Below are 22,687 nucleotides of genomic sequence, written 5' to 3' on the forward strand. Positions count from 1 at the left end.
GGTGTTCACTGGAAGGACTGATGCTGAAGCTGAAACTCCAGTACTTTGGCCACTTCATGCGAAGAGCTGACTCATTGGAAAAGACCCTGATGCTGGGAAAGATTGAGGGCAGGAGAAGGGGACGACAGAGGATGAGATGGTTGGATGGCATCACCAACTCAATGGACATAAGTCTGAGTAAACTCCGGGAGTTGGTGATGGACAGGGAGGCCTGGTGTGCTGTAGTTCATGGGGTCGACGGGAGTTGGACACGACTGAGCGACTGAACTGAAGTATGTGTTAGTCGCTCAGTCTTGTTGGACTCTTTGTGATCCCATGGACCGTACGTAGCCCACCAGGCTCCTCTGGCCATGAAATTCTCCAGGCAAGAATACTACAGTGGGATGCCATGAACCCAAAGGAGAATAAAGCTTTGGAGGGATGAATCTGAACCCCCTTTGTAAAATGGGGATGATAGTACCTACAACACAGGTTGCTGGTGGGGCTTTATTGAGATGAGTATAAAAGGGCCCAGCATTATCTCATGCAATTCTGAGAACAATGTAGAGAGGTCTGTATTAACATTCCTGTTGGAGAGGTGGGGAAACCTAGGCCCAGAGAAGTTAGGTGAAGGAATGGAGTCGACATTAGAATCCAGGAGTTGAGTGCAGAGTCTGGACCCACTAAGCGCCTGCCTTTGAAATCTACTGCCAGCCTAGGGTTCAAATGGCAAACTAAAGGAAAGAGAGGCTACAAGCGAAAAAAAGGAAGGGTTTCCCTAAAAACTTTGGAAAACACAGTTCCCTGCAACAAGGTTCACAAAGCAAGTGAAAGAAGCAAGGCCCAGACTACCCACCAAAGAGGAGAAAATATTTTCAAGTTAGAGATCTGATAAGGGACTCATATGCAGAATACACCAAGAACTCTTACAACTCAGCAATAAAAAGACAATTAACAACGGGCAAAGAATGTGAATAAACAGTTCTCCAAATAAGATATACAAATAGCCAATAAGCACAAGAAAAGATGCTCAGTCTCATTAGTCTTTAGGGAAACGGATCTGCAAATCTGAATCACAACAAGATACCTACTAGGATGGCCAGAACGGTGAGGACAGGCAGTGGCAAGTATTACTGAGAATGCAGAGAAACTGGAACCTTCAGACACTGCTGGTGTAAAGGAAAGTGATGCCATGGCTTTAGAAACAGGCTGGCAGATTCTTAAAAAGTTAAACAGAATTACTATACAACCCAGCAATTCCACTCTTAGGTGTACACCCAAGAAAATGGAAAGCCTATGTTCACATAAAAGCTGTACGTGAATATTCATAGCAGCATTATTCACAATAGCCTCCAGAACGGAATGAACACAAATGTTCAACAACAAAGTGAATTAAAACCCAAAATGTGGTATATTCATACAACAGAATATTATTCAGTATTAAAAAGAAGGAAGTGCTGACATAAGCTACAATGTGGATGAACCTTGAAAACACTGCACTAAGAGAGAAGCTGCTGGGGCCCAGGGCAGGTCACCCTAAAACATGCTTTAATGGCATAATGATGATTTTTTAATTAAAGTTACTAAAGAAATGGTCAATGCAAGAGGGACCCTTTGACCTTCCTTTCTGTCTCCCTGTAAGCAGGAAATAAATCTCTCACGTGAAAGGTGCAGGCTCTCCATTTGGAGGTACAAAGACCCCCTTATTGACAGATACAGGGAATTCAGGCTGAGAAGCTTGTATAAACAAACTTTGTTACTTTTAAAATTTACCACCCAGGCCAAAATCCTGTTCAGATTCTCATTAACTAAGCACCCACAACTATGGTTTCATTGTCCTGCTGCGTTCTCACAAATTTACTGTTTGTCTGATATAAAAGCTGCCTGCTTTGGCCACTTCTTTGGTTCCCCTTCTAAAGACCTCTGTGCGCACAAATGAAAATTTGTCTCTTTTTAATCTGTCTTGTGTCAAATTTTATTATTAGGCGAGCCACAAGAACTCAAGAGGGATAAAGGGGGAAATTTTCCCCTCCCTGACAAAGCCAAACACGAAAGATCACAAATTGTATGATTCCATATATGTGAAATAACCACAATAACTGATCAGTTCAGTTCAGTCGCTCAGTTGTGTCTGACTCTGTGACCCCATGGACTGCAGCACGCCAGGCCTCCCTGTCCATCACCAACTCCCGGAGTTTACCCAAACTCATGTCCATCGAGTTGGTGATGCTATCAAACCATCTCATACTCTGTTGTCCCCTTCTCCTCCTGCCTTCAATCTTTCCCAGCATCAGGGTCTTTTCAAATGAGTCAGTTCTTTGTATCAGGTGGCCAAAGTTTTCGAGTTTCAGCTTCAACATCAGACCTTCCAATGAACACCCAGGACTGATCTCCTTTAGGACAGACTGGTTGGATCTCCTTGCTGTCCAAGGGACTCTCAAGAGTCTTCTCCAACACCACAGTTCAAAAGCATCAATTCTTCATTGCTCACCTTTCTATATAGTCCAACTCACACATTCATACATGACTACTGGAAAAACCATAGCCTTGACTAGATGAACCTTTGTTGGCAAAGTAATATCTCTGCTTTTTAATATGCTGTCTAGGTTGGTCATAACTTTCCTTCCAAGGAGTAACTGTCTTTTAATTTCATGGCTGCAGTCACCATCTGCAGTGATTCTGCAGCCCCAAAAAATAAAGTCTGACACTGCTTCCCTATCTATTTGCCATGAAGTGATAGGGCCGGATGCCATGATCTTAGTTTTCTCAACGTTGAGCTTTAAGCCAGCTTTTTCACTCTCCTCTTTCACTTTCATCAAGAGGCTCTTTAGTTCTTCATTTTCTGCCATAAGGGTGGTGTCATCTACATTTCTGAGGTTATTGATATTTCTCCCAGCAAGCTTGATTCCAGCTTGTGCTTCATCCAGCCCAGCGTTTCTCATGATGTACTCTGCATAGAAGTTAAATAAGCAGGGTGACAATATACAGCCTTGACGTACTCCTTTCCCTATTTGGAACCAGTCTGTTCTGTGTCTGGTTGTAACTGTTGCTTCCTGACCTGCATACAGATTTCTCAAGAGAAACTGACAGACCCAGAAAATAGATTAGCTGTTGCCAACAATAACTCATAGACTCAGAAAACAGATTAGTGGTTGCCAGGATCTGAGAGGAAAAGGGTTCGGAGAGTGACTGCTAATAGGCGTGGGATTTCTTTTAGGGGTGGTGAGAATTTATTGGAATTAAATAGTGGTGATGATTGTATAACCTTGTGAATACACTAAAATCCACTAAGTTGTACACTATATTGTTTTTAAAGAAACACGACCTAGTGACCGAGCTTTTGTGCATTGAGGGCTCTAGTGGATTGATGACGGGGCTTAGAGAAACTGGTGGGATCTGGCAAGAGATGGTGGTGGGGTTTACAATCAGCATGGGGGTGCCTGGTAGTTATCCTAGAGTCCACTGGAAGCAGAAGCCAGGCTTGCACATGTTAACAGAAGATTCGACTTTCGTGTGAACATGTGAGAAACATCTAAAAATACAGACAGGAATTCTGCAGAGCTGATTTAGCAGGGAGGGATAAAACGCCAGAGAAACCTGGGCTATTGTACATTAATGTAAGCCCCATTTAAATGCACAGGTCATTTACGCCCAGGGAAACTGGGATCCAGACAAAAATAGATCTTAGTTCAGGGACAAAATTAGCTTTGAGTAATTGCTCTAGTTTGCAATGAGGGCTGAAGGAAGAGTAAACCAAGAACTGATGCTAAGTCTGGGAGTGGGGTGGCTTGAGAGCAAAGCAAAGCAATGGTCTGTTAAGAGCTCGCATGTGACATTCCACTGGCTAACAGAGCCTGACCTTACTATTTTGTGGCCTTTTCTGGGGTTCCTTCCCAGGGGAGTTAAATCCATTTTAACTGGATGACACAGATGTCATAGCATACGTCCCTGGAACACACAAAGCTTATTCCACCCCAGGGCCTTTGCACTTCCTGGCTCTGTCCAGGTCTTTATGAGGCTGGCTAGTTTTCATCTTTTTAGCCTTTTCCCATCACCTTTTCTAAAGTAGATTCTCTTCACCACCTGACCCCACTAATACTCCTCTCATCCTTCCCTGTTTATTCTCTTCACAGTGTCTATCACTCTGAAATGACTTTGTTTATGTGCTAACTTGGTATGGGCTGTCTTCCCCGAATCATACGTTAAGTTGTCAGAGAGCTGAGACCTCGACCGCCTCATCTGACAAGCAAGGGACAGCTGTGGTTGTCCTGTGGTTCTCATGGAGACTGGATAACCTGTCCAATTTAGGGGCAGAGTAGATCCCTTTGACTGTGGATTTGAAGTGACATGCTCCAAACAACTTGTCTGTTTTCTGTGTCTTATTTCTTAACTGGTTCAGAATTCTCAAGGACAAGAACAGTGTTCACTGAGAACCTATTAGCTCAGAGATGTCCAGAACGTCAGCTGTATAAAGCTAGCGTGTATCTACATGGTCACCATTGTGTCTGGCACATAGTAAGTGTGAATGAATGAACTGTGAGGATCCCTGCCTGCTGCGTTCTACCTTTGAGAAGCCGTGGCTGAAATTTTCCCAGGTCCTATGGCTCCTTCTCTGAGGGTGTCAGACACACTCAAGTGATGTTTCTTTGTGTTGACTTGAAGCTCTACTCCCTCATCTTCTCCCAGATTTTCTCTTTGAACTTCAGAGCTAACTGCCATGCATCCGGCTTCCTGCTGTGGAGGCAGAGGCGAGGAACAGCCAGAAACAGAGGAGAAGGCTGGTGGCCCAGGCTGCCTCTGTTTTTGGCCGTGCAGATAATCTATCTGCCACATTCCTACCTCCTGTTTTCATTCTAATTGATAATGGATCTTAGACTTTGCCACAATCAAACACAAATATGGAAGAGATTTTTAGGGGCTTGTGGGGTATCTGAGGGATGGAGCTATCAGGGGAGTATAATCTCCTTGGTTCTGTCTCATCACAACAAAAACTTGAAGCGATGGATGTTAAAGCCCTCGGCGCGTCACAGCTCTCAGACAGACCTTGTTAATAGTTCTCAGACAGATCAGTTTTATTTAGAAAAAAAGGAAAATACATCCTCGAGGCTTGAGGACATGCCGACCCAAAAGACGAGGAGAGAGTGCGTGCGTGCGCAGGCGAGGGAGAGAGAGACCCCTGGCCCTTTGGCTCCTCTTTTTATATGTTTTTGCCTCCCCCTAGGCCTGCCCTATGTAAACTGGGCTAGCCAGGAGTGCTGTTTGCTCCTACTGAGGTCCTCACTCGGGTCCTTGGACCTTCCTTTGATCTATTTTCACTGGCTTTTCCCTTCAGTTGTCTTTTAGCCACTGCCATTCTGGACTCCTGTTTCCTATTCTAACTACCTAACAGAGCCATCCTCTCTGGTGTCTGCTATTTCCTTCTCTTGATAGATCCTTACTTGAAGAGACAGTGTGGAAAAATATTACAGATCACATGTTCTTCAAAAGCATGAATGACTCATCTCAGGAGCACCAGGTGCCCTCACTACATGGGTAAGAGAACAAACAGGTGGACTTAGCTATGGAAACCAGTATGGAGGTTCTTGAAAAAGTTAAGAACAGGACTACTACATGAGGGCTTTCCTGGTGGCTCAGTGGTGAAGAGTCCCCCTGCTAATGCAGGAGACATGGGTTCTACCCCTGGTCCAGGAAGATCCCATATGCCTTGGCACAACTAAGCCTGTGTGCCACAACTACTGAGCCTATGCTCGAGAGCTGGGAAACTGCCACTACTGAACCTGCGCGCCACAGCCGCTGACGCCTATGCACCCTAGAGCCTGTGCTCCACAGCAAGGGATGCTGCCACTATGAGAAGCCTGCACACTGCAACTAGACAGTGGCCTCGGCTTGCCACAACTAGAGAAAAGCCCGTGCAGCAGTGAAAAGCCAGCACAGCTAAAAATGAATGAAGAAAGAAAAGTATTTATCAAATAAATAAATAAAAACGTTAAAACATTCTGTATCACCCTGGTAGCTCAGCTGGTAAAGAAATTGCCTACAATGCAGGAGATCCTGGTTCGACCCCTGGATTGGGAAGATCCCCTGGAGGAGGGCATGGCAACCCACTCCAATATTTTTGCCTGGAGAATCCCCATGGACAGTGGGGCCTGGTGGGCTACAGTCCATGGGGTAGCAGAGTCAGACATGACTGAGCAACTAAGCGCAACACAGCACAGCACAGCATACTTGGAAAAAGAACTACTACCTGATACAACAATTCCACTTGTGGGTATATATCCAAAGGGAATAGAAACAGGATCCTGAAGAGACATCTGCACTCTCATCTTTATAGCAGCGCTAGTCACAAAAGCTTCTCCAAAGGACTTCCCTGGTGGCTCAGACGGTAAAGCGTCTATCTACAATGCGGGAGACCTGGGTTCAATCCCTGGGTTAGGAAGATCCCCTGGAGAAGGAAATGGCAATCCACTCCAGTACTACTGCCTGGAAAATCCCATGGACAGAGGAACCTGGTAGGCTACAGTCCTTGGGGTCACAAAGAGTCAGACACGACTAAGTGACTTCACTTTCACTTTAGTCACAAAAGCCAAGATACGGAAGCAACCTAAGAGACCATCAACTGATGAATGGATAAAGAAGATGTGGTACATAAACACATACAATGAACACTATTTGCCCCGAGAAAGAAGGAAATCCTGCCATTTGCAACAATACAGATGGTCCTTGAGGGCATTATGCTAAGTGAGATAAGTCAAGCAAAGAAAGACAAATACTTTATGATATCTCTTACATGTGGAATCTAAAAAAGGCAAAGTCACAAAAACAGAGGGTAGAGTGGTGGATACTAGGGGCTGGGAGTTGGGGAACAGGAGAGACGTTAAGTGTACAAACTTGCAACTGGTAGACCAGTAAGTCCTGGGGACCTAATCACAGCATAGAGATTATAGACAATATCGTAGTGTAAACATCAGACTCTTAAATATCTAAGATTTAAGAGACCAGATGTTAATTATTCCCACCATGAGAAAAGAAAATGATGTGACATTATAGAGGTGTTAACTAATGGTACAATGGCATCATATTGCAATATAGAAATGTATCATATCAGAGTAATGTACACTTCAAACTTCCACAAAATTACACACCAACTAGATCTCAAAAATTTTTTTTCAAGTAGGCATATGTTAGTGGAGGTGAGCTTTTGCTTAGGTAAAAACCCAGTAAAAATCAGAACCAAAATAACTAAACTGCTGATATTTTCCAATCATTTCCTTTGGGCAGGAACTGTGCTAAGTTCTCTATCCTTAGAAATTCTCAAGACTAGAACACATCAGAATAAAAAAACATTTGTCTTAAGTGTACGATGGAGCTGACAGTTTCAGCTTTATAGGAACAAATGATTTAGAAGTAGAACCACTTTTCAAGGTGGAAAAGAATTCACTTATTTACTATCACTCCTTCCGTCTTCTTGCTAAAGATTTGCAGTATCTTTAGGAAAATCCTTATTTCAGACTAGAAATAAGATCTAAACATTTATTATAGAAAAATTGGAAAAAGAGTAAAAACTTATTATAGTAAAATCTGAAGTTATAATAGCCAAAGGTTACCAAGATTTACCAAGTATCCTGCAAATATTAGGGCTTCCCTGGTGGCTCAAGATGGTCAAGAATCTGGGGAAGGGAGGTAGGAGGGGGTTCCGGATGGAGAACACATGTACACCCATGGCTGATTCATGTCAATGTATGGCAAAAATCAGTACAATACTGTAAAGTAATTAGCTTCCAATTAAAATAAATTTTAAAAAAATTAAAAAAAAAAAAAAGATGGTCAAGAATCTGCCTGCAATGCGGGAGACCTGGGTTGGGAAGATCCCCTGGAGAAGAGATGGCAATCCATTCCAGTATTCTTGCCTGGAGAATCCCATGGACAGAAGGGCCTGGCAGGCTACAGTCCATGGGGTCGCAAAGAGCTGGATACAACTGAGTGACTAAGCACAGAGAACGGATAGGGATAAACAATGTTGTGGTTGTTGCAGGTGAACCGCGAAGGGACACAGCCATACGTATACATGTAGATGTGTGAACACTTTTAATTGATAAAGACAGCATCTTATTGTGTATTCTACTTTATAGTCTCCCCCCCTTCATCTTTTACTTTCAACATTCCCCTGTATCATAAAAATTCTTCACAAACATGATTCTAAGAAAATATTCTATGTTTTAAATGAATGTATTATAATTTACTTAGTCACACTCCTCTGTTGGAATCACTATTTATCTCCATCTTCAATTTTTCGCATTTAAACTGCAACAGTGACAAATATTAATTAAGCAATTACTCTGAGCCAGGCACCATGATTCATGTTTATTAACTTGCTTTATAATTCATTTCATCACTAATGCTCAGATGAACATCTAATATATAATGTTATGCCTCTCCATTTAATTTTTTTAAATTTTAATCTCTTGGTGAAGCTTTATTTGTATAGATCTTGCTTATTTCCTATGTTTATTTCTGGTATTTAACATTTTATTTACTATTTGTGACTATGCCAGTATTTTGATCTACTGAGTCACCGATACTGAAATCCTAATTTTAGAATGTGTCTTCTTTTCTTTAAAACATCTATTCCCTCTTTCAAAACCAGCTCATCTTCACTATCCCTTTATCTCTGGTCCATATTTGGCCAATGCTAAGTAAGTAAGTTTTCTCCCTTTCAGTCTCTCTGCCTCTCTGTTCCTCTCTCCCTCTTCTCTCTCACACGCATACACACTCACATACCTGTGCAAACTTAACATCAATGCCTAAACATAATCTGAGATACTTAAATGTCCAGGTGTAACAATTCACTTTACATAGATCAGTATTGTCTTAGATCCCAGACTCCTAGATAGCAAGTTCTAGGATGGATACAGGCATTCAGTGAACATTTTTAGTAATAATGCTTGAGTTTTCAGAGGACTCTGGAATTTGTTTTGATTTTGCTTGTGTCTAAGTTTTTCTGCCTAAAGGTAGTGCTGGGGATTCAAAGACTAGACTTTCAGATCATAAGGCATGTGTCCTCATCATCACCATTCATCCATTCAAGATGGTCTATCATCTTCTTGGGCTTCTGGGCTGTTGCTCTTCATAAATATCTTCACGGACAAGTGAATAATTGTCCTTTTGCCTATCGCTAAAATAAAACTAGAGAGAAATTCTGCCAGGCTTGATTGAGAGTATTACACAAATGCTTCTTATATGGATGGGGCAAGTCTATTCAAAGAAAAAGCTCTCAGGACATCAAAGCTGTGTTCCTATCAAAGGGCAAATCTAGCTATCTGATTTTAATGCTTCAAGAGGCCAGACTGTGAACTTTACGGTGGTGATGACCGTCATGTTTGACTTTTGTCCACTAGGGTCACCTGTGCAAGCCTGTTTCTTCATGGATAAGTGGAAATAACAGCTTTCTTGTGTATCTCCCTGGAATTTTGAGAAACAAATACAACTGTATCCATGAGAAAATGCTTTGAGAAGTAAATACTTACGGACAAATGTAATAATAATAATAATGGCAATACCACAGTGTCAAAATTATCTAGAACAAAGAACAAATGAAATTATCAGAAGAGGGAGGTAACTATAGGGGGTGTTCTTTAGTTTGGGGAATAGAAGGCATGAGATAAGGGATAAAAGAAACAAGAGAGTCAAGTTTCTGAATTCCATATGTAGGAAAAAAGATAATGAGGGAGGAAGACCATCAGCAAAACTCTGGTTAGTGAGATCCATTACAAATATGTGTTGAGAACAATATAAAAAAATTTAAAAATGAGAATATCTAAACAGATATTTCTTTCATACAAATGGCCAACAGGCACATGAAAAGTTGCTCAACATTGCTAATTACTGTAGAAATGCAAATCAAAACTACAATGAGGTATAATCTCATACCACTCAGAATAGCCATCATCAAAAGGTCTACAAATAATAAATGCTGGAGAGTGTGGAGAAAAGGGAACCCTCTTACACTGTTGGTGGGAACGTAAACTGGTGCAACCACTATGGAGAAGAGTATGGAGGTTCCCTAAAAAATTAAAAATAGAACTACCATATGATCCAGCAACCACACTCCTGGGCATATATCTGGAAAAGATGAAAACTCTAATTCAAAAAGATACACACACCTCAATGTTCATAGCAGCACTACTTACAACAGCCAAGACATGGAAGAAACCTAAATGTCCATCAACAGATGAATGGGTAAGATGTGGTGTATGTAAACACACACACACAGATGTATAGACACAATGGAATAAAATATTACTGAGCCACAAAAAAGAATGAAATAATGCCATCTGCAGCAGTACGGATGGACCTAGAGATGATCACTCTAGGTATGTGAAGTCAGAGAAAGACCATTTATCACTTATGTGTAGGAGTTTTAAAAAATGATACAAGTGAACTCACATACAAAATAGAAAGAAACTCACAGACATAGAAAACAAACTTACTTACAGCTACGAAAGGGGAAAAAGACGAAAATTGGGAATCTGGGTTTAACAGATGCACACTACGGTATATAATACACAGAAGAACTGTACAAAAAAGATCTTCATGACCCAGATAACCTGAAATGTGAAGTTAAGTTAGCCTTAGGAAGCATCACTACAAAGCTAGTGGAGGTGACAGAATTTCAGTTGAGCTATTTCAAATTCTAAAAGATGATGTGAAAATGCTGCACTCAATATGCCAGCAAATTTGGAAAACTCAGCAGTGGCCACAGGACTAGAAAAGGTCAGTTTTCATTCCAATCCCAAAGAAAGGCAATGCCAAAGAATGTTCAAATTACCACACAATTGCACCTATCTCACATACTAGCAAAGTAATGCTTCAAGCCAGACTTCAACAGTAAGTGAACCATGAACTTCCAGATGTTCAAGGTGGATTTAGAAATGGCAGAGGAACCAGAGATCAAATTGCCAACATCCATTGGATCATCAAAAAAGCAAGAGGTCCAGAAAAACATCTATTTCTGCTTTATTGACTACGCCAAAGCCTTTGACTGTGTGGATCACAAAAAACTGTGCAAAACTCTTAAAGAGATGGGAATACCAGACCACCTGGTATTCTAACTGTATGCAGGTCAAGAAGCAACAGTTAGAACTGGGCATGGAACAACAGACTGCTTCCAAATCGCTAAAGGAGTACGTCAAGGCTGTATATTGTCACCCTGCTTATTTAACTTACATGCAGAGTACATCACACGAAATGCCAGGCAGGATGAAGTACAAGCTGGAATCAAGATTGCCAGGAGAAATATCAATAACCTCAGATACACAGATGACACCATCCTTATGGCAGAAAGTGAAGAAGAACTAAAGAGCTTGATGAAAGTGAAAGAGAGTGAAAAAGTTGGCTTAAAACACAACATTCAGAAAACTAAGATCATGGCATCTGGTCCCATCAATTCATGGCAAACAGATGGGGAAACAATGGAAACAGTGAGAGATTTTATTTTCTTGGGCTCCAAAATCACTGCAGATGGTGACTGCAGCCATGAAATTAAAAGACTTGCTTGCTCCTTGGAAGAAAAGCTATGATCAACCTGGACAGCATATTAAAAAGCAGAGACATTACTTTGCCGACAAAGGTCCATCTAGTCAAGGCTATGGTTTCTCCAGTAGTCATGTATGGATGTGAGAGTTGGACTATAAAGAAAGCTGAGCACCAAAGAATTGATGCTTTTGAATTGTGGTGTTGGAGAAGACTCTTGAGAATCCCTTGGACTGCAAGGAGATCCAACCAGTCCATTCTGAAGGAGATCAGTCCTGGGATGTCTTTGGAAGGAATGATGCTAAAGCTGCAACTCTAATACTTCGGCCACTTGATGCGAAGAACTGACTCACTGGAAAAGACCCTGATGCTGGGAAAGATTGAAGGCGGGAGAAGAAGAGGATGACAGAGGATGAGATGGTTGGATGGCATCACCGACTCGATGGACATGAGTTTGAGTAAACTCCGGGAGGCGGTGATGGATAGGGAGGCCTGGTGTGCTGCAGTCCATCGGTCGTAAAGAGTCAGACACGACTGAGCGACTGAACTGAACTATATATAACAAAGACCTATGATATTGTACAAGGAACTATATTCAACATCTTGTAATAATCTACAATGGAAAAAAGTCTGAGAAAGAATATATACATACATACACAGACACACACATATATATACACAAACATAAAACTGAATCACTTTTGCTGTATACCTGAAACTTTATTTATACCTCAATAAAAAAAAAATAAAAGGACAAGATCTGATCAGGAAAAAAAAAAACCAATTTTGCTGGGAAAAAGGTGGAGAGGTGGGTCTCTAGACAAGAACATTAGTGAGGGGAACACTATTCTTGTTCTATCAACAGTGGGTCAACTCATTAAAAGGAGAACCAATGTATCACTAAGAACAGTATTTTTGTGTTCTGTGGTATATTAGCCTTAAAATCAAAAGATGCTTGGCAACATGCTTAGTAAATGCACCATGCTACATTTTTCTGACCAAGAGCCACAAGAAACAGTGGTTGGTCAAAGGTTTCAGGAGACTCCCAAGGAAAGGAAACAGTACACTTTTGCTTAACTTAGTATTTGTGTTCTCAATCCACCCCTCCCATATTCCTTACTTCTTTTTAAAAAATAAACTTGTTAATATTGGGCAGAACCGATTATTTGAGAAGAGTGGATTTAGAAAATCTGGTTTAATTCTTGAACTTGCAAAAATGGAAACTTCAGGTGTATTCAGGTTCCTGCACTGAAAGCATCATACTTCTGGAAAAGCAGCTTTGAATGGAAGAAGATCAGTTGAGAGCAGAAACCAATTTCCAAAGGTGGATCCATTGGCCTGTGGTCTGGGGATGTTGGTGGGTGCCAGACGAGCCAAGAAAACCATCCTTGGGAAGCAAGCCGTGGCTAACTTCTCAGCAACCCCTGGCATTAGCCTGACTTTCCTGGATGTTTTTCAAAAAAGTTTTGGCAGAAATGCAGAACACAGAGGGGAAGGGAAGGCAATCCTCAGAGATAAAGGTAGAAACACATTTAGGCCTCTGGGGCCATTCATTCATTCATCCATCCATCCATCCATTCATCAAACATACGTTACTTACTAACCACGTGCTCAGCATTATGCTAAGTGCTGTGGCCAACAGTGCAGCTTCAAGAGGCTCACAGACACAAACTGGTGCAAAGAAGGAAAAGTACCCTGAGAGAAATCTATTCAAATTGTAGGCTGAGGGTGAGGGCAAGAGGGTAATCAAGAAGGACTTCACAAAGGAGGCGGTTTTTCGGCTGAACTTTGAAAGAGGAGTGAAACCTGCATTTTAACAAGCACCTCAAGTGGTTAAATTTTGAAAAGCACTGTTCTAGGATATGAGTCCTCCTACCTGGCCTTCTCTTGAAGACTATTTAAAGGTGTCTTCCAAAGTCACCATTAAAATTCATTATAAATCAGATGCAGTTTGCTTATAAATTCATGATAAACTGCACCTCAGCCATGGCATGTTTCACCAACTATTTTAACAGCTGCTGTTTTGTTACCTAGGCAATGTTTAACAACTCTAGGAGGGACTTTTTTTTTTTTTTTAACAGTAACAAAAAACACCTTTACTATGTAAATTTTCAAGCATATTAAAAATCAACAGAACAATACAACACATCTACCCAGCTTTAACAACCACCCATTAGTGGCCAATCTTGTTTTTGTTATAAGAAAGTCATTATAAAATTTTATCAGTAAATTAAAATGACATTCAAAATGTGTTTTCTTTTCTAGGAACACACAGATTAACATCTTGTACCTCTAATAATCTAGGACTTATTAGATTGAAAGGATCTATTGAAAGGACCCCAATAGCAGTTTAAAATCTATATTCCCAAATTCCAAATGTCAGTGGCCACCCTCTGCCACATACTGGGGAAACTTGTGAAAGTAGCCATCAAGGCAGGGGTTGCCTGGGCCATGTGCATATTGTCATCTGAAACCATCTTAACACTCTTCAGAGCTTCAAGTGGAGGAATTCGTAAGGAATAAGTCCCAAGTATCCATAATATTGATATTCTACTTCTTAGCTGACAATAATGTAGAAAGAGCCACAGAAAGAAGACAGAAATCAACTGAGGACCCAAAGAACTATAATATTTAGAGTTTCAACTTACAAGCGATGGCAAGCATCCTGGGTAAGCTACCTGAACCAGGATCTGTTATTTCCAAACTCTGCCTTGATCACTGAAAACAAACAAACAAAACCCCCAAACCCCACACAAGTAATAGCTCTCCTCTGAACCTATGAAAATCCAGTTGAAACCCAGTTTCGACGGACAAGCCCTGGTGGAGCCTGGGTCAGATAGAAAGAATATCCAGTTTGGTCTGTCTTTCATTCTGTGGATATTTACTTTCTTTTTGACCACAGACTTTGTCTTCTAGAGAAGGTGTGGTCAGGTTCTGGGCAGGGCTGTGCCTTACTGTGTCAGCCCATGACCAGACAATGGATTTTGACAATGGCTTCAGATCGATCATCCCTTATCAACTGCATCTTCTACTGGTTTATGAAACCTGCTGCCTTGTTTTGAGGATTTCTCTTTGCCTTTTTTGGGTGTGTTGGAGCTGTTTCCTTGATCTGTTGTCTTTATGTTCCTTGATTTACTTCCTTGTGTTAGGGGAGCACACCCTCCCATAGCTTTCTAAGAAAAGGTATATGTCGGATTTCTTTTTGAGATCTTGAATGGCTGTAATTAATGTTTACCATTAGATCACAGCAGTTATTTATTCCAGTGACACATTTACTTGTCATTGCTTTTATTTTTTAATCAAATTCACTAGTCTCAATAAAAATAGAAAAAGCTACTGGAACAGGTAATGGCTTGTATCCCTAAAATATATGCATACTTCATCTTTAATACTAAATTCTAGCTGTGTTTTAGGTAATGCCACAAAATAATTTAAATTTTACTATTTAATTTCCACAACAGTACCTGACTTGGTACCCTCGCAACCCTTGTTTTACAGGATTAAGAAATCAAGCCTCAGAAAGGCTGAAACAGTTGCCTGAGGTTACAGATGTAGCAAAAAGCACAAAAGGTTTTGAACCTCACTGTTTGGTACCTGGACAGACTCTGTGGGTGTGAGGAAGAAATTCTGTTGAAAGAAGGTTTATAATTCACCTGATTAAAATTCATTGGCTATTATATATTCATACTTAGAGTGACCAAATTGACTCACCTATGCAAAAGACTTTATCATATCATAAAAATGGAAACTTGGCATGGACTTGCTTTCGGTCTCTTGAGCCAGGTAGCAAATTCCAGCTACAAAACTAATATTAATAGATGGAGATCTCAACCGAAATTTGCCAACACTCTTGCAAGTTTTTTCTTGCAGATCTAGGAGGGGAGAGACCTTGCTGATCTTATTTATCACTTAATAAAGGTAAAGGAGTATACCAATGCCTGGAGTGTTAGTTGCTCAGTTGTGTCAAACTCTTTGCAACCTCATGGACTGTAGCCTGCCAGGGTCCTCTGTCCATGGAATTCTCTAGCTAAGAATACTGGAGTAGCCATTCCCTTTCCAGGGGCTCTTCCTGACCCAGGGATTGAACCCACATCTCCTACATTGCAGGCAGATTCTTTACCTTCTGAGAAACCAGGAAAGCCCAGGGAAGTGTGGAAGAGCCTGGCATTTAGTAACAGTGCTCAACAAATATTTGTTGAATGAACAACCAATCTTTCTCCAGGGTAAAAGTCATATGGACAGTCTCCACATTCCATCTTTCATATGGAATAAACAGATAGCCTGGAATGGGCGGGAGTACAATGAATGAGATCTTAAAACCACTCCGGGCTCTACTTCCCAAGTCGTGTACCCCATCTGTATGGAAGCGGAGTGCTATTTTCAAATCCACACGTGTAATATGGGATAGCAGTGATCCAGCCTGAAGCAAGTTCATGAGATATGTGTCCCTGAAACTGAGTATAGGTTTAAGTGTACTTTTTTTTTATATATATATATTTTTTTATGTGGACCACTTTTAAAGTCTTTATTGAATATGCTACAAGATTGCTTCTGTTTCATGTTTTGATTTTTTTGGCTCTGAGGCTCCCTGACCAGGGATGGAAACTGCACCCCCTACAGTGGAAGGTGAAACCACGGGGACCACCAGGGAAGTCCCTAAATGCACCTTCAACAAATAGACGTTAATACTTGGGGAAGCAAAGGCTTCCATGTCCCTGCCTCTGGCAATGCTTGACCCACCAATGTTCTGACATGACAAGCCATACCAATTCTCTTCAGTGGTGAACTCCTCACAACCCCCAGGACTCCCTTAGTTCTGCCCGGGATGGTGGAAAGACCACAGGTGCCAACAGCCTGAAGAACACTCTTCTCAAATGTGTATTTTTCAAAGAGGCTTTATGATTCCCTAGCACCTACTTCAACTTTGTAATTTGACAGAAGGCTTTTCAGACTTGATTTAATAAATAAAGATATTGATTGTTTTGAGATTCCTGGCTCTTTTTACAGTTCTGGGAATGAATTATATTGAGCCTTGTCAATATTTATGTCAGTTTGCATTATCTCCCTGTGTTTCTTGACTGGAGTGCTATTGATGTTTGGGGTGGGTCAGTTCTTCATTGGGAGAACAGTCTCTAGCATTGCAGGATATTAATATTCTTAGCCCTTCCCCCCAAATGCCTGTAGCGCCCCAAATCACTGATATACAGGCATTTCCCACATAGTTCCAAGCACCTCCAGGGCAATGGCACCACTATTTAGTGCCTCAACTGATCACAAATTACAGATGACTGAGATTTGAAAATAGCCACGATTGAACATCACCAGATTCCCCAGGGAAAGCATACACCTGGCAGTTGGTCAGCCATCCTCCTCCTATGCACCCTTCCGCTTCCTCTTTATCCTTTAGAGTCTTTATTATGAAACCTGTCAAACTGAGTTCTGCACTGTTTCAAAGGGAAAATGCTTCCAGTACCTTAGAGGGAGCACAATTTGGAGAGTGTAGGAAGCTTAGTTTGACGTTAGTTTGACGTTCTGTTTGTTTTCATACATGACATATGATGTTTCCAGGCTCCAAATCTATCCATCTGTCTGACAGTTATTGCCTATATCGAGTGCAACGCTGGTGGCTTAACACACTTTTACTCTCTTTTATCCTTACAACATTTTTGCTGCCTCTTAAAATGCTTTTTATATTCCCACTTTCTAGATGAAGAAGCCAACACTTTAAAAGGGTATACATAAAGCTGATCCACTTCATTGTACAGAATAAACATAACACTATAAAGCAATTATACTTCAGCAAAAAAAAAAAAAGGTATGAAACTTGGCCAGTCAACTTTCTGATTCCAATATCTACTTTCTGACAATAGGATGGTCTCTTGCTGTAAATCTAGTGAAAAAAAGTTTTGCAGAAGGGAATGGAAATAGGAGGGCCAGAAAAAGGTTTCTATTCAAAGCACATAGAAGTCTTATCCCCCAGGACACAGCAAGTGGCATCATTAGCGTCCAACCTGTCACCACCAGCTGGAGCTCCAGCCCATCTCAGATGAATGTGGGATGGGGGGGGGGGGGGGAGGGGGAGCCTCTGCAGGCACTTTTCTACTTGGCACTGGGAAAGGAGTAAATCAGCTGTTGACTCATTAATAAACCAGGACAAAGTGTGGGCACCAATACCAGTCAATTCTCTGCTACCGCCTAGAGAATTTGGCTGCTACAACCTCCCCTTTCTGCTTTGCTGCAAAAAACCATCCCAGACCGGATATCTCAGAAGAGGAAGGAAGAGAGGAAACTGACTGGTTGGTCCTAAGGAAACTGATACGGTGGTTCCGGGGTTCCAGCACGGATAAAGTAGCAGGAGGAGAGCAGACATTGTGACCCATTAACACCATTCATACATTCATACATTCATTGACTTCATAATATTTATTGGGCATCTACCACCAGCCAGATTTTCTTCTAGGTGAAGCTACACCAACAAAAAAACAACAAACAAATACCCCTGCCCTCATTGAGCTTATATTCTAATGAGGGGACACAGACAATAAGCATATTAATACATGGAATAATATATTACACAGAAAAAAGTACTCTGAGCAAAAAATTACAGGGAAGGGAGAACAGAGCTTGTGAGTGTGTGTGTGGGGGTAGGGAGGTTGATTTTAAAAGTGATCAGAGAAGCTCTCAGCAAGTGACATGTGAGTAAAGATCTAAGGGCACCACCATGCTGGGCCCTGTTCCAAGAGGTTCCCACTTTATCTCATTAATACAACCACCCTGAGAAATATGGCTATGATTATCCCCACTTCACAAAGAGGCAGAGGTGAAGAGAGATGCAGTGATTTCTGGAGATCATACAGCTAGTACATGATGGAACTAGGATTTGAACTCAGGCAGTCTGAAGTTCAGCGGCTGAACACTTGAATGTTGGTGCAGACAGCCTACAAATGTGGTATGAGAGGGCAAGCTGTGAGTGCAAATGAGGCCTCTGTGTGCACCTAGGAAGCCAGTACAGTGCCACCCATGGGCAACTGTGGGTGGACTTGCAGGGGGGAAGCGGGTAGAGGCTCTTGATCTTTACGGAGTTTACTGGGACTCTCCTGTCTGCGAGAGTCTGCGGCTGGGAAGCTGGGTCTGGCGAGGTGGGTGGGAGGGGGAGGGAGCTCGCTGCAGGGTTGTCCTGGGCCAGCTGCCCCAGTCAATAAGGTTAGGACCTCACCAGAGCTCCTCGCCCGCCCACCGGGGTTCTCACAGAGCTCCTACCTGGGCAGTTGAAGAAGGTAGTGCAAGTGAGCTCAGGAAGTAGCACCAGCTGCTTCTACTGCAGAGAGGCACAGACTTCGCAAAAAGGACGAGCTGCACGGAGTGCAGGAGTTCCCCAGTGCATTCCCGGGCCTGGAGGGGCACCTGGGAGCCTTTGGGGGACGGCAGGAGAGGTGCAGAGAGTCTGACACGACTGAGCGACTGAACTGAAGAGAGGCGCAGGTAGGGTCCTGTGCAGCCAGTGAGAGAGGAATGACTACGTGCTGGGGTAGAAAGAGTAAGAGAGAGGAGAGAGCGGCACAGGGTGCACGGAAGAAATGCCTGGAGAGGGAGCAAGCTCACTGGAATAGAGGGACCAAGAGGTGCGGAAGAGAGTGAAGAAGGGTCAGCTGGCGGAGGCAGAAGCACAAAGGAACTAGTGTCCCAGAGAGGGCTTACTCAAGTGTGGGACCAGGGATCTAGAAGACATTGGGAATCGCTTAGGGACCCTCAGAGAGTGGCCCAGGCGGCGCCCCAGGAGCAGCAAAGACAAGACTATGTGCTAAAAAATACAGACGGTGCTGCCTTTTGAGACCTGGAGCAAGGGAGAGAGAGGCAAGGAGGGCGCAGAGTCTGCGCGCTCAGAGAATGGGGCGCGCTGTTGCTGTTAGAGTGGTGCGCTTTGAGGCTCCAGAAAAAAAGGTTGAGAAGAAGTGGATGGGCGCCCAAGAATGTCGGAGGAGGCGGGAGGGAAGCCAGAAAGTCCAAGGAAGAACTTGCTTGGGTTGGAGAGAATGCACAGCACTGCTGCAAGTGGAAAGCTGCCCTGGGGGAGGCTTGGTCAGGGTTCTGAGCACCACCGGAGCACAAATGAGGCGCTGATAGTTGGAGGGAGAGTGCGGAGAGTCTGAGAAAGGTGAGCAGAGGACAGAAAAGCCCCAGTGCCCCGGGCAGTGAGGAAGGGAGCGGTGAAGAGCGGAGAGTGTGAGGAGTCCCCTCGAGGGGGTCCTGCCGCTCGGGTCTTCTGTGCCTGGCTGCTGCGGGTCCTAATTTACTCACCATAATGGAGAAGACTAAAGCCACGATGTTGATAGGGTACGCGGGGCAAAAACACGCGACGATGGCAAGCCACAGGTAGTTTTGGGGCTTGGGCACGTCCTCCTCGGTCTTGTCATCGTCGGTGTTGGCCTCGGGACTGCTATCCAAAGCCCTCTTGAAGTCCGAGCTGGGAGCGTACTGAGACATGGGCGAGGTCGGCGGTGCGGGGAGGCGCAAGAGCGCACGGTCGGCGGCGCGGTCTGGGGCTTTGGCCGCAGGCTCCTGACGAGTCGCTGAAAAGCCAGTGGCTCGGGACTCCCGGGAGACGTAATCTCACCCCTTCTGCGCCTTCCACTTGCACCTGCCTGGGCTCAGGGACCTGGGCCAAGAGCCTCCGGCACCGGAGGGAGGGAGCGAGCCAGCGAGGGCGTGGGGGAGGCAGCGGGGGAGGAGAGAGGGCGCCAGCCAGCCTGAGAAACAGGGGAAAGGCACCCCTTGAGGACACACTCAGGGGCCATGAAGCAGACACAAAGACTTACAGGTTAAGAGTCTTACAGGGAAGGGAAAGGGAAGACCCTTTACATGGCAGACTAACTGACCTACAGGCTGAAGATGACCAGCTCCTCTTTTAAAGCAGTTGAATTTGAGTTCATTCAGCATCACAGGAGGCGACCCAACTCTATCCAGTTGCGCACCCAGCCCTACCCAGGAGGTAGCAGACTTACTACTTCCTCTTGACTTTAATGACTTACTTTCCCTGCTCTATGATTCTTTTTCTAAGAGTTTGAACACTGAGCCTCACTGATTTATCTTCCCCAACAGGTGGGCAGGGAGCAAGGTGCTCAGTTTGGGGCACCTAACATCACTGAGGGGGTGTGTCGACAGGCAGCGGGCACCACCCAGGCAGGGCCCATCCTGGTACCCTCTACTTTCTCCCAAGTGTGCCATCAAGGAGTCCTTCTCCTCTCCACTTTTCCACTTTGGAGGAGAGAGAAGCAGGTATATCTAACTTGTGCAGACAACCCAGGTGGTTACCTGGGATGGAAAGGAGAGAGAGGGATCCACTTTGGTAACTGGAATGAAGGTAGCTGAGATAGATCAGCAGTCTGAGCAATTCATGAAAGATGGTATGGACCAGAACTGGGGCTCCAAACCAGATGTAGTGGGGAAATAATCACATCTGAGTTGAATGACCTCAGAAAAATTCCCTCACCTTGCTGACGGCCAATGTTTTCGTCCAAAAGAAGTAACAACAACTGTGGAATAATGAGAGTCCCTGCCTCATCACAGATATTGTTAAATACTATGAGACTGCATGTTAAGTCAGGAGATTCTAAGTGTTCAATAAATTTTACCTATTATTAGGATGATATTTTCCCCAAATATAGTTATTATAGGGCTTCTCAGGTGGCGCTAGTGGTAAAGAACCCACCTGCCAATGCAGGAGACACAGGTTCAATCCCTGGGTTGGGAAGACCCCCTGGAGAAGGAAATGGCAACCCACTCCAGTATTCTTGCCTGGAGAATCCCATGGACAGAGGAGCCTGGTGGGCTACAGTTCATGGGGTCTCAAAGAGTCGGACACGACTGAAGCTACTTAGCACAGACACGTATAGTATCTCAAACCCAGTATCTCTTGCTGTAAACAATTCATGAAAAATTCAGCTAGTATGAGTTGGCAGGACCACAAAGAAATGCAAATAATTTTAGTGTGCACAGTCTCAAAAGCAGTTGCTCACACCATCACATGGAGAAATGAGATGAGATGAGGAAGCGGTATGCATTCACCAACTCAGAACATAAACTGATTGATGGTCTGGGATGCTCTCACTCATTGCATAGCCCTCTCTGATTTGAATATCTACCTCCCTCACTGGATGGCAAACTCCCTGAGAGAGGGAACTGCCTTGCTCATCATTGTGTCAACACTTGGCACATATCTATATTTTGTAATAAACATGTGCTTAGCATAGCTTTCTGGGTGAACATATGAAGATGACACATCACTTATATGGGGAATCTTAAAAAAAATGATACAAATGAACTTATTTACAAAACAGAAATAGATTCACAGACATAGAAAACAAACTTATATGGTTCCCAAAGGGGATAGCAGGAGATCCCACTGTGGGGGGAGAGATAAATTAGGAGTTTGATATTAACATATACAAACTACTATATATAAAACAGATAATTGTAACAAAAGCCTACTGTATAAGCACAGGGAACTATATTCAGTATCATGTTAACTTATACTGGATACTGAAAAGGAGTATCTATATCTATCTGATGCACTTTGCTGTACACCCGAAACAACACTGTAAGTTAACTATACTGCAATTAAAAAAAATGATTTAAAAAAAAAAGGGAAAATACCACAGTATCTTTCCCACCATGCCTTCTCCCCCATTTTGGATGGTTAATCAAGTAGGAATAAGCCAGAGAATTAGATTCACCTACTGAGTTCTCAACCAAACCTTTGCCTGGAATGCTTTTCCCTGAGACTGTCACATGGCTGCTCCTCCTTATTTCTTATCTATCAACTGAAATGCCACTTCCTCAGAGAGACAGAGAGTTTCTCTTTACATTCATCTAGTGTAGGTCCCCATAATTATTATATATTAGCTTTTTTTGGGGGGTGACATTTATCACTACTGTAATTTATTTGTGTACTTGTTTGCCGTCTACTCTTTCTTGAGACTATAAGCTCTGTAACCTGTGCAGGGCTGTATCTCCAGAACTTAGAATTGTCCTGGCACATACTAGGGATGCAAGAAATAGTTCTTGAATGAATGGATCAGAATTACCTATGAGTGTTGAAAAATGATTTCCAGACCTTGATCAAGATCTACTTGAATTAGAATTTCCCAGAGTGGTACCCCAGAAACCTATATTTAGAATG

General features: G+C 42.9%; 1 protein-coding gene across 2 annotated transcripts in view; it reads right to left on the bottom strand.

The window, feature by feature from the left end:
- The window catches only part of TMEM233 (transmembrane protein 233), a 69,741-nt gene extending 49,641 nt beyond the window's left edge, over positions 1–20,100 (bottom strand). The window contains exon 1 of one of the 2 annotated variants that reach the window (XM_061384847.1): positions 19,807–20,100. In XM_061384847.1, the coding sequence (XP_061240831.1) occupies positions 19,807–19,992 (186 nt within the window). In that variant the 5' untranslated portion in view covers positions 19,993–20,100. The remainder of the gene's footprint in view (positions 1–19,806) is intronic. The other variant, XM_061384848.1, reaches the window with a different exon arrangement.
- Positions 20,101–22,687: the final 2,587 nt, after the last annotated feature.

The sequence above is a fragment of the Bos javanicus genome, chromosome 17 (assembly GCF_032452875.1).
Source record: "Bos javanicus breed banteng chromosome 17, ARS-OSU_banteng_1.0, whole genome shotgun sequence".
NCBI classification, from domain to species: Eukaryota; Metazoa; Chordata; class Mammalia; order Artiodactyla; family Bovidae; genus Bos; species Bos javanicus.